This window comes from Myotis davidii, unplaced genomic scaffold (assembly GCF_000327345.1).
Source record: "Myotis davidii unplaced genomic scaffold, ASM32734v1 scaffold88, whole genome shotgun sequence".
Lineage (NCBI taxonomy): Eukaryota > Metazoa > Chordata > Mammalia > Chiroptera > Vespertilionidae > Myotis > Myotis davidii.
This window is the reverse complement of record NW_006300377.1, coordinates 3,647,133-3,659,512: the sequence shown is the minus strand read 5'-3', so window position 1 is coordinate 3,659,512 and position 12,380 is coordinate 3,647,133. Positions and strand designations below refer to the sequence as shown.

Here is a 12,380-nt window from a genome sequence, read left to right as displayed (position 1 = left end):
AAAAGCTAGAAATTATTTTTAAAAGAAGAAAAAAATAAACAAATGAAAATTCAGGAGCTGAAAAGTACAATAACGGAAATGAAATAATTTACTAGGAGGGCTCAGAATAAGAAATAATCAGTAAACTTGACGCTTGATCATTACAAATTACCCAATCTGAAAAATAGAGGGGAAAAACACTAGAAATGAACAGAGACTCAGAGACCTATGGGACAACATTAAGTATACCATGTACATGTAATGAGAACTTCAGATGAAGAGAGAGATAAAGGGGAAGAAAAAATATCTGAAGAAATAATGGCCAAAGAAGTTCAATGAACCCAAAGTGGGTTAAACCTAGAGATCTATATCCAGGCACATTACAATCAAAATGTTGAAAGTTGAAGACATTAATAGCAGCCAAGAGAAAAACAATTCATCACATACAGAAAAACAATATGATTAACAACTTGCTTTTCATCAGAAGCTATGACCTCTGAAGGCAGTAGAATAGTACAAAGTGCTAAAAGAAAAAAAAACTGTCAACCAGGAATTCTAGATCAGCAAACTATCTTCCAAAAATGAAGTAAAAATGCATTGCCAAATAAATATAGAATAATAACTGCCGGCCACTGTGATATTTGGTGGGAAGAAAAATGAAGAAAACTCAATCAACCCAAAAGAAGGCAGCAAAGGAGTAAAGAAGCATCGCCCAGGCCAGCCGGCCAGCATGGCTCAGTGGTTGAGTGTCAACCTATGAACCAGGAGGTCAAGGTTGGATTCCAAGTCAGGGCACATGCCTGGGGTTGCGGGCTCCATCCCCAGTAGAGGACGTGCAGGAGGCAGGCAATCAATGATTCTCTCTCCTCATTGATGTTTCTATCTTTCTCTCCCTCTCCCTTTCTCTCTGAAGTCAATAAAAATACATTAAAAATAAAAAGAAGCATCACCCAAACAGCAGGATACATAGAAGGCACAGGTAAGATGACAGAAATAAATCCAAGCATATCAGTAAATCACAATAAATATAAATGTACTACACTCTCAAGCAATTGTCAGAATGTAGATAAAATAAAATCTAGCTATGAGCTATTTACAAAAGATATACATAAAACATAGGAGACAAAATTCTTTTGAAATACGGGAAAAGAATGTTCCGGGAAAATACTAAACCAAAACATAGACTTAAGGGCAAAAAAAAATTATTATAGATAATAGAATGACACCTCTAGTGTGTTAAACCTGTTTCTTCTTCTGTAAAGCAAAGATTATAAGCTATACCTCCCAGGAGAAATATGAAATGTATACACAAAGTGCTAAGAAGAAGAAAATAAAAAAACAGAGAAGAGGAATAGGAAATTTGGGGGTAGGAGAGGACTAAAATTTAGATTTTACAACATTTGGGGAAATACTTGAAAGAACTGAGGGAGGGATCCAGGCAGAAAGAGCAGTAGATGCGAAGGTTCTCAGACTGGTGTCAGAGGAGCAACAAGGGGACCAGTATGGCTGGAGCAGGTGAGGGGAGGGAACAGTGCGAGAGAGGAACTCAGAGGCAGCAAGGGCCAGATTATGCAGGGTCTTATATGTCAAAGTAAAGTCCCTGAATTTTCCTCTAAGTAAGGTGAGGGTTTTGAGTGAGTATAACTCTATTTTTAAGTGATTGCTCTGACTATATTGAGAGAGAACAAGTGCAAGCAACACACTACTAGAAGGCAGTGCAACAGTCCAGACAAAAGAACATGGTGGCCTGGACCGGAGTGGTGACAGTGGAGGCAGTGGGGAGTGGTGGGATCCTGGGTGCACTTTGAGGGGGGTACCAAAAGGATTTGCTGCAAGATTGGATGTGGGATGGGAGGAAGAGAAGGAAGTCAAGACTGACTTAGGTTTTAGAGCAGAGCTCCTGGAAGGATAAAGTTGCCAGGACCTGAAATGGAGAAGACATTGGAGGGAGCAGGAAATTTGGGGGGAAAGGGTATCAACGGTTTAGTTGTAGACATCTTGACTTGAGATGTCTACTAAATATCCAAGTAAGATTTTAATATACCATTAGATATACCTGCCTGGCCTTTATGGGAGCATTTGAGCTGGAAATATACATTTGGGAGTTACCAGGCTCTCGATAATATTCAAAGCCATGAGCCTGGATGACAGGAGCTCACCTAAGAAGTAAGTGTAGAGAGGAATCCAAGAACTAAGCCCTGAAAAACTCCAATGTTCAGATCCTGGAGAGTTGTAGGCACAGACTGAGAATAAGCAGTCAGAGAGACGAACCTAAAAGGTGTGGTGCCCTCAAAGCCAAGTGAGTAAGGTATTTCGGGAAGGAGAGAGTCGTCAGCTGTGTTAAATGTTGCTGATGGGTCAAGTAAAACAAGAATTGTGCGTTAACTAGTGGCTTTAGCCACAGAGGCTGGTCTGATGTGAAAAGAGAGCTGTGCCAATCAGATTCCCTGATTCAGGAAATGTAACAAAGAGACGCTGAGAGACTGCAGCAGCCGACAATAGGAGCCAATGGGACAGCCTTTGGCATTGCCTTTGCATTGCTTTTTCCCCCAGCAAACAGTAGAAACAGCTAACCTTTATGGGCTGTTGGCTCTGTGCCAAGAACACTATTATGATGTCTATTTTTAAATAGGAAAAATGGGGCTCAAAAAAGTCAAGTAACTTGCCCCTGGTCACTCAGCTTGGTAAGTAGCAGAGCTGGAATTCAAACCCCTCTCATGCATTTAATTACTAAACTGCATTGCTTCCCTTTAGTCAAGGGAAATTCTACACTTAAATATAGAACTCGAAATTATAAAACAGCAATTTGGGGCCAGGTACCTTGGGTTTGCATACATTTTCTCACTGAATACTCACAAAACCTCTGCGAGAGAAATACCACTACTCTTGTCATTTTACAGATGAGAAAACGGAGGCCTTGAGAGAACATCTTGCTGGTGGTCCCATGGGGGCAGGTGGTGGGGAAAGCACTCAAACCCAGATAATCTGAGACCGCAGCTCTGCCTGTCCCATCTGTACAACCAATCCTGCCTTTTGCAGGGGGTGGGCTTGGAGCAGCCAGGCCAGGGCAGGGCTGGAGAACTGAGAGAACTGAGGGTGCTCTTACATGCTCATCACTTTGAGGACACTCGGTTTTTAAGGATGACTCTGAGATTCCCAATCTAAGTCAGTCCCAGGAGTCCCAAGGCCGGCTTCCCAGTGCCCCCAGAATCAGACCTGCACTCTCTCCCTGACCAGACCTTTGATTTTAAGGCCAGGACTGAATCCCCTTCCCACCCTTTCCTCCAGGCATGCTGGGCCTCCCCCTACCTGTCCGGTGGTGAGGGAACGGCTGTAGCCAGGGATGGAGCTCCGGGGATGGATCCGGGGTGGGACGCAGCAGCTGGGAAAGGTCAAAATTCCAGATTCAGAATGGGGGTCTGTGAGGAGGCAGGGGAGGGGAATGAGAGGATTGGGGGCCCTGAGCAGGTTCTACCCCTCAGAAACCCCCAGACAAGATCCCACAGAAGACTCCTGGGTAAAGGGCCTCTCCCAAGGTGGCACTCAGATAGGGGTTATCAGAAGGACCCCTTCTTTCTTTTCTTTGTATAATTATATGTTTTTTAATTTAAATTCTTAATTGTTTAAAGCATTGCATAAGTCTCCTTAGAACAGTGGTTCTCAACCTGTGGGTCGCAACCCCTTTGGGGGTCGAACGACCCTTTCACAGGGGTCGCCTAAGACCATCGGAAAACACATATATAATTACATATTGTTTTTGTGATTAATCACGATGCTTTAATTATGTTCAATTTGTAACAATGAAATTGGGGGTCACCACAACGTGAGGAACTGTATTAAAGGGTCGCGGCGTTAGGAAGGTTGAGAACCACTGACTTAGAAGAACCTCTTCTCTGCGGCGTTAGGAAGGTTGAGAACCACTGACGTAGAAGAACCTCTTCTTTCTATGGAGCAGACTGATACTCCCCAGCTGAACCTTACACAGGGAGCAGACTGGTACTCACTCTACACACCTCCTGCAGGGACCCAGTATCGGCTTCCCACTCCCCCTGCCCTCCACCCTCCCCTCCCCTCCCTTCCCCTCCCCTTCCAGTCCTTACTTGATCCGGGCCTGGTCCACACTGGAGGAGCGGCGGGAGGCAAAGCGCCGGGCCAGCGCTTTGGGAGATGTCTTGGGACTGCCATCCGAGTCTCCGCTCTCCTCATCCCCCATGGCTTTGATGTAGCTGCCGCTCCGCATCCTGCGACAGGGGATCTCTCCATCCTTGCCCCCCGTGGGGTAACCCCCCCAATCATCTTGCGGCACCTGCAGGAACAGGGGCCTCTGTCTCTCAGACACATCCCTACAGAATCTGAGGACAGGACCCTCCTCTCCACTGCCAGTGGGAGGCGCTCTACCCTGGCTTGGGCAGGCCACACTCAGGAGCATGCAGATTCAGAGGCAGACCTCCCTTCCAAGAGATGCCTCATTATCCTGCATGGACCTGGTGCTACTTAATTGACGGCAACCTAGAGCAGCGGTCACCAAATAGTGGTCCGCGGACCACTGCTGGTCCGTGAGGTCCGAAAGGTTGGTGACCACTGCCCTAGAGAGTCTGGGTGGACAGCGACATGTAGGTGCCAAAAGGTCAAAGATCAGAGGCCAAAGTGACCTCTGTCAACCCACCCTCATCAGCAAAGTGTCACCTGACCTCAGTCACCTTTCACCTTTCCTTGTCCTTCATCCTCATAAGCTGCTTATATCCCAAATCTCCATCTCTCCTCCCTTCCCTCTGTGAGGAGCCATAGAGGGTTTTAGAAGGGGAGTGACATCAGCTTTGTGTTTCAGAAAGAGCATTTTAACAGTCCAAACAGAGGATGGATTGTGAGGGACAGGAGTAGGGCAGAGGCGCAAGTGGCAGAAGAGACCAATTAGGAGGCTGATGCTGTTCTCCAGGCAAGAGATGATGAGGCCTAAATTAAGACAGTGGCAATGAGGGGAAGAGGAGATGGAAATGAGGGGTGTTGAGGAGCACCAGTGAGCCTGACTAGATGTGGGGGGTGAGGGGGCAGGGAAGAGTGGAGGATGACGGGAGCCTGCTGGCTGAGGACCTGGGGGATGGTGCTGCCGCTCACTGAGCCACAGAGTCCCAGAGAAACAGGTGGGGGAAGGTGAAAGCTCAGGGTTGTGCATGGTGAGTTTGGCAGAGGACTGTCGAACAGGTGGTTGGATGTTTGGTTCTGCAACTCCATGGAGAGATCTGGGCTGGAGACAAATGTGTGGGAGTCGTGGGCAGCAGCTGAATCCACAGGAGTGAATGAAAGTACCCAGAGGGGAAAAGAAAGGTGGGGAGGAATTGCTGACATTTAAAAGGGGGCTGCAAAGAAGGGAAGAGGAGCCTGTGAAGTCACCTGAGAAGGAGTGGGCAGAGGGGTAGGAGGGAAGTCAGGAGAATGACATGTCGTGGAAACAGGAGACATTTCAAGAATAAAAAGAGTTGATAATGTCAAATGTCAAGTGCATTCAGAGGTTAGTAATTCAAGCTCGGGAGTTAAACAGATCTATGTTCAAATTCTGGGCCCGTGACTTGCTAGCTAGGTGACCTTGAGAAAAATGGTCAATCTCTAGGCCTCAGTTTCCTCATCTGTGAATTGGTAATGATAATTATGCCTACATCGCAGGGTTGGTGGGAAGGATAAATGAGCCGTATAGAATGCCAGCACATAGTAAATGCTCAATATGTGTTAACTATTATTATTATAAGCATTGGAAGATACCTTTCAAGGAAGGCTGGCAAGAGACCACTGTCAGGACATTTAAATCCCTTTTTAGATTTTGGTGGATTCCTCTCCAGACTGTAGTAAAGGAGAGGATGAAAAGAAGTGAAGAAGTGGGGTCTATGGTCTAAAAACCTGGATATGAAGGGAAGTTAGGCGATGGAAGGGGGAATAATGTTGATGAAAAATGTGTGGTTGTTTTTGTGTGTGTTTTTTTGGATGAGAGACTTGACATGTTTTCAGGACCAGTGAAAAAGCCTGTAAAGATAGTCTTTAAATGTGAGGAGAGGGGGTACAGACAGTTCGGGGATGGAGGGGATCCTAGGGAGACCGGCTTAAGCCCACTAGAGGTATCAGCCCGGGATGGGTGGTCCTGACGTCTCATGAGCCAAGGAAGGGATGAGGGTGGCTGGGGATCTACATGAGTGGGCTGACAGAAAAGTGAGGGAGTCCACGCTGGTTGGCTTACACTGTAAAGAATGAGTGTAAATGAAGGTGTGGGGGAGACAACTGGGGCAGGGAGGGAAGATTTAAAACACCTATGATAAAAAAAAAAAAACAGGTTAAATTGGGGTGGGACTGGAGGTCTGAGGGGTCAGGGTTCAGGGGAGGGACACAGACTCTGGGATGAAGCTTGGTTAAGGGTCAAAGACCAGGGGTGGGATGGGACCCCATGAAGGAACCCACGCAGAGACAGGGTTGAGGGAGAGCTGGAGACTGGTGAGAGGAACAGGGTCTCAATAAAAGGGCTGGGAATCCATCAAAGACACCCACTCTGATGGGGTCAGCTTCTCATTTTTGTGTCAGGGGAACACCACGCTGTCTGGAGGGTCCCTGCATCCCCTTGTCCTCCCCCAAATGGGTTCAGACCTCCTAGTCATAAGATGCCCTAGAAGCTCAGGCCCTGACGGATCATTCCCCTTCTCCATACTCTACAGAGAGGAGCCACAGGCAGGCAGAGAGAGGCAGGCTAGCAGATGGGAAAGCCAGGGCGCGCTCTGTCACACTGCAGGGCTCCCACGCCGTAGCCGCCGCTGCTGCAGGACACTGTGAGGTGCATATTAACAAGGAAGCCCCCAGGGAGGTCAGGGCAGCCCTGGAGTAGCAGCAGGGAGCAGCGGAGTGGTGGCGAGGCTCCAGAAATGACGAGGGCTCGGTGATGGGAGAAGGGTCAGTACTCCCTCCTTGGCCATTTTTCTTGAACCCTTCAACTGCAGCTTAGAGAACCTCTCTACCCAGGGAGGGGGCAATCCAAGGCAAACCCAGAAGTCCTGAATCCTAGCAGTCTCCAACCTCCCTTCTGCCTCCCACCACTTCTGGCTTCCACTGTGACCCATTTGTTCCCTTGAGCTTTCATGAGCTCTCCACCCAGGAGAGTCCCTAACGTGTGAACAACTTAACAGTAAGACCAGTGACACCCAAGAGACACATGCAAGCTCAATTCCCATCCCTCTGAGCGTGCTGTGTTTTCTTCCTGAAATACCCTCAATCCACTTCTGCACTGAGATTCAGCTGAGAGGACATTCTTCCCAGAACTGCTTGGCCACCATCATCCCGGGGCAGGTGAGATGCCTCCTCTGTGCTCTCTCCCATCCCAGCCTTCTTTCACTGTACGCTCTCTGCTGCCTTATCTGTCCCACCTCTAAACAGCTCCTCGCAAGCAGCATCTGTGTTTTCATCTTTGTATCCACAGGAAATGCTCACTGAATGAATGGCTGTGGATTAACTATATGGAATGTGGGCTTGGAGGTAACCCTAAATCTCCTGGACTTCAGAATTTGTATTGACTTTTCCTCCTAAAGCTATGGGAAGGCTCAAGAAAAGAGTTCAGGGGGTATGTGAGGGGTGTCTGAGTTAGAAAAGAGGAAGTTGGTGGTGAGATGAGCCCTGACCCCATGGAGAGTGGACAGTGTGGGATGGATGAAGGCTCCATAAGAAGAAGGGGTCAGAGCTTTTAGTCTCATCTGCAGAGACCATGGACAATGGTGAGACCGGATGGGGACAGCAAGCCAGCTATTAGCTACACTATCCAATCCCAGGAAGCCCTGTCCTGGCTCAGACTCCAGTGTGTCCCCCAGCCTAAGAAAACCCAGGGGACAGGCTCCCAGGGCTCTTCCACAGCCTCATGGGTATCCTACCACAGGCACCCCAGAATGACAGACTCCACAGAGGAACATTCTAGAACTGACCTTCATATTCAAACAATACCTGGACCATCCAGATTTGAGAGAAGGCCTGGGGCAGGAGAGCTACTTTCCAACTGCTGACCTCCAATCTTAAGGGAAGTTTCAGCCAGGGAGCACCATGCTATCCTGTCCACGGCCTACCTCAACCTCATTCTGCCTCCAACCTCACAAGACATGCCAGCACAGCTTGTCCAAAACAGCAAGTCAAGGGGAAGCCCTCCTGGCACTGCCACACATCGCCAAAATCAAAGGGCCCCTTCATTGCACAAATGGGGAAACCGAGGTCCCAAAAGTGGCTCAGGGTCTTACAGAATGAAGCAGGGCAGAACCTCCCTGCATCTAGACCCTCTATCATGGCAACAGCTGGCTCCCATCCAACCCTTTCCAGAGCTTACTGGGTGACAACACTATGAGGGCATCTGTTCCCCACCCCCACCAAGCCTCACCTGCAGATAATGATAAGTCCTGGTTTTGGCCTTGGCCTCTGGACCCAGGAGCCCCTTGCCTGGCCCGGCCCCTGGATATCCATCCCGGCCCTGGCTCACCATCATGGTATGCCAGGCATTTCGCTTAACCGATTGTCCATCCAGTGACATGGACATGCCGGTGCAGGCCAGACAGCGGCCTTCCGACCCGCCTGAGCGCCCCTTGAAGCTCAAGTCCCGGTAGGACCCATCTGGAGCCTCCAAGCAGAAGGGACCACCTGGCTCCCCAGGAGGCCGCCCCCCCGCTAGGAAGCCACTATCACTGTCCAAGTTGTCGTCGGAGCTCCACCAGCCCCCGGCCTTGGCCTGGTGCCGCCCATCGCCCTTGCGGTCCTTGCTCTTGCTCCTCTTGCCGTGCCGGGACTGGTGGTGGTGGTGGTGGTGATGGTGGTGGTGGTGGTGGGAGGTGTGGGGGCCTCCGGAGCCTGGGCCAGGGTAGCTGTCTCCCCCAGAGCCACCTCTTCCGTCAGCCTTGGGCCCATTGTAGTCCCGCTTCCCCGGGGCCTCCAGAGAGTGGGACTTGGCAAAGAGCTTCTGCACGGAGTGAACAAGGTGCCGGATGCGGCTGGGGCTCTCACTGCGGGCCTCCGGGGCAGAGCCGGACCCCGGCCCAGGCCCGGGCCCGGCCCCTGCTGGACCTCGCTGGTAAGGTAGCGTGTGGAAGCCATCTTGCTGAACTGGCAACTGCTTTTCAAACTGGTCCAGGAGTGTAGGAGGCAGGCGGGGGGCACCCTTGCCCTGTGGGTGGCCCACACAGTCTTCACAGGTGTCGAAGGGGCCCTGGCCGGGGTACATCCTGGGGAAGGTGCTGCTACCCCCCCCAATTCCGGTCCCCCCTGGCCCTCCCTCAGGGCCTACCAATGGCCCCTCACTCAGGCTCAGGGGCCCTTCCGGAGAAAGGTGTCCCAGGCCAGCTCTTGGGGCACAGAAGCGGGGCTCGGTGGAGAAGGCCTCCCCGGAGCCCAGCAGGTACGGGGCCCTGGCAGCTGGGCCCACGTCCATATGCTGCTGGTCAGCAAAGCGGGTTGGGCGGGGATGGCTGCCTCGGTCGCCATGGTAACCCCTCATGGCCTCAGCAAGGGCTCTTCATAGTGTTGGGGGCCAGGCCCCAAGAACCTCCTAGGAGACAGGGAGAAAAGGGATTCAGACTGAACAATAGGCCACTTCACCTAAAATTATCTTTTATTAGGATTCTGGTATCCCTTTAGGTAATGCATATCAATTTATGGAGATTAATTATACTATCTTTCCACAAATGGACTTAAAGTCCTTAAAAGAATCAAGCTAGACAAAGACACTCACAAGGGCACAAAATAATACTGTCATTCATCAAATGCTGCAAATCTGATAAATATTTATTCACAAAAGGAAATGCCTGCAGCCAAATGGCTGTATTTTTAAAAAAAAATATCCCAGGGTTACCAGAAATAAAAGGATACCCAAACAGATGTACAAAACATTCAAAGAAACCAGTCATTAAGTGAACTGGCTTTTAACAAGCTGACTTTAGGCAAATTGATCCAGGGACACACCCTCTGACCCATCCCTACCCACTTCCACTGCTGTGAAGAGCCAGGTTCCAGGGTCGCAACTCCCAGCAGCAATAACCAAAGAGAATATACAGACCCAAATCTAAATATCTAGCTTGATTATGCAGGAAAACCCCTCCCCTTCCTTTCACACCCAGTTCCTTCCATCTGGCTGCAGGCTCATTCTCCCTCTCCCCAAGACTGAGGTAAGAAGGAATAACCTAAGAAGACTCCTTTCCTCTTCCAGATTTCAAATATTCCCCCCTGGAATTTCCCCTTTGGCCTGTTACCCCTACCTGCCACCCCCATTCCACTAAATGGGAATCGTGAGGGGGGAAGAGACCATAAATGGGAGGAACGCTGGCTGTACAAGGCAGCATCTGAATCCTAAACTGGGATTGGAACCCAGGAGTTCCGCCTCCCAGGAACAGCAGGCTCACAGGGCAGGGAGTGATGGAGAGAAAATGTTGAAAGCAGTGCCCCTGGCCCCCTTCCCAGGCTTGCCACGGCTACAGGACAGAGAGGTCAGCTCTCAGCAAGAACTGCCTCCAATCAGGACTCCAGAGCTGCCAGGACAGGAGCTATGGCAGGAGGGGGTGACAGCAGGAGGAACAGGGACTGAGATGCTGGCAGACGGCGCCCTCCCTCATCCCAGACCAGGCTCCTGGGCCATCTGCTGACCAGGAGGGGATGACAGCATCAAAGACTCCAGACAACAGCCCCTTCAAGACTCATCCTCCCTTGCTCCCCACCCACCACCTCCTAATATCCATCGTGTTTCAACCTTCCTCCAGATCCTACTCACAGCTCATCTCCTACTATTTCCCAAGCACTTGCTATGTACCAGGTGCTGTGCATAATATTCTCTATTCCCACTGAAATCCTATGTGTCGATATTATCCACATCTACCTGTGAGAAGACCGAGCTCAAAAGGTAAGTCACAAAGCCAGTGAGTGGGTGAGTCACTTTAAATCAAGATTCAAACTCAAGTTAATTCTGGTTTGAGAACCTCGATCTAATCCCCATCTCCCCGACTGTCCCACCAGACTCACCATCCTGGGTGTCCCATCCTTGGCGTCAGGATCCTCACCACCAGGCAGAATCCTAACTTCAGAAGGCTCAGGACCACTGGCTCCTGATGAAAAAGAAAAGGATGGTGAAGAGAGCAAAGGACAGAGTCTCCCAGAGTCCTCAGAGAACCAGCCTCTGGCTTTGCCCATCTCCGTTCCCAACCCCCCAAACCAGGACTGATTGTATCTCCCATGATGCAGAGCCTTTGGACCCCTAGGGAAATGTGGTTGGCTTCATTATGCAAATACATGGAAATGAGCTTACAGGTTGGACTACCTCCAACTGCAGGTGTCTTAGTGATCTGTCCATGGTGCTGAGCCACTGCATTTTCATTGCCCTCCAATATGATTCCATTCCACTAAATTTTGTTCAGATTCTGAGTAAGAAGTGTATAAAGGTGATGTAAGTGTGATCCCTATCATCGAGGGGCTTATAATCTAACAGGGGAACAACCTCTTACATAACAGGATTATTTTAGGTCGTATTTTCACACAAACTGGTCCTTCTCCTAGAATTTCCTTTCATCCACCTCCCTACCCCAACCCTTCCCCTTTCCCACTTGCTCATATTAAGCCCCACCTTCCCTCAAAGACTTTCTGTACTCTTATTCTGGGTTATGCCTCTCTATTTGGGCTTTTATAACACCCCAGGTTCCCCATGAAAGCAGCTATCATACTGCATAGAAAGTGTCTGCTTCCGTTTCTGTTTCCCCCCAACTAGAATGTGGTCTTCTGCAGGGTAGGAACCAAATGCTATTTATCTCTGGATCTCTAGCACCTAACTCAAGGCTTTGCCCAGAGCAGGTCCTTAATAAATATTCACTGTGTAGATGAATAAATGACTGTGCTGGAAAGAGGTACCAAGATGCTAGAAGAGTTCAGATGAGAGCAAGACCAGATGCAATAGGGGGAAATTGAGGAAGACTTCCCAAGGCAGAGTGTGTTTGAGATGGGAACAAGATGGCCCTCCCAGCTCCAGTCTCAGATCGCTGTGTGTTCCACAGACAAAGGTGGGGCAGGAAGATAGAACTCCCAGTGGTGGAAATAACAGGCACAAAGGCAGAAGAGGGGGCCAAATAAGGAATTCTGAGGGATGGGGTAGGAGGGTTCCAGCAGACATTTAAGGTTTGGCAAATACTTTCAAGAGGTGGGAGAGAGAGAGTCAGAAAGAAAGACGACGCTAAATTTTGCAACAGCCGTGACTGGAAGACTAATGATGCCATTATTAGGCACAGGGATATCAGGGAGAAGAGCTAGCTTTTCGGGCATGATTAATAGTAGTGGAAGAGCCCTGGCTGGTGCTAGTAAGGGGTTAGAGCATCTGCCCAAAGGGTCTCAGGTTTGATTCCCTGGTGAGGTCATGTGTGATCAAT

General features: G+C 49.6%; 1 protein-coding gene across 1 annotated transcript in view; it reads right to left on the bottom strand.

Annotated features, from left to right (window-relative positions):
- The window catches only part of DLGAP3 (discs large homolog associated protein 3), a 56,664-nt gene that overhangs the window by 29,040 nt on the left and 15,244 nt on the right, over positions 1-12,380 (bottom strand). The window contains exons 2-5 of the mRNA XM_015572778.1: positions 10,990-11,072; positions 8,369-9,526; positions 4,080-4,285; positions 3,289-3,361 (exon numbers count right to left, since the gene is read on the bottom strand). Coding sequence (XP_015428264.1) covers positions 3,289-3,361; positions 4,080-4,285; positions 8,369-9,475 — 1,386 coding nt within the window. The 5' untranslated portion in view covers positions 9,476-9,526; positions 10,990-11,072. The remainder of the gene's footprint in view (positions 1-3,288; positions 3,362-4,079; positions 4,286-8,368; positions 9,527-10,989; positions 11,073-12,380) is intronic.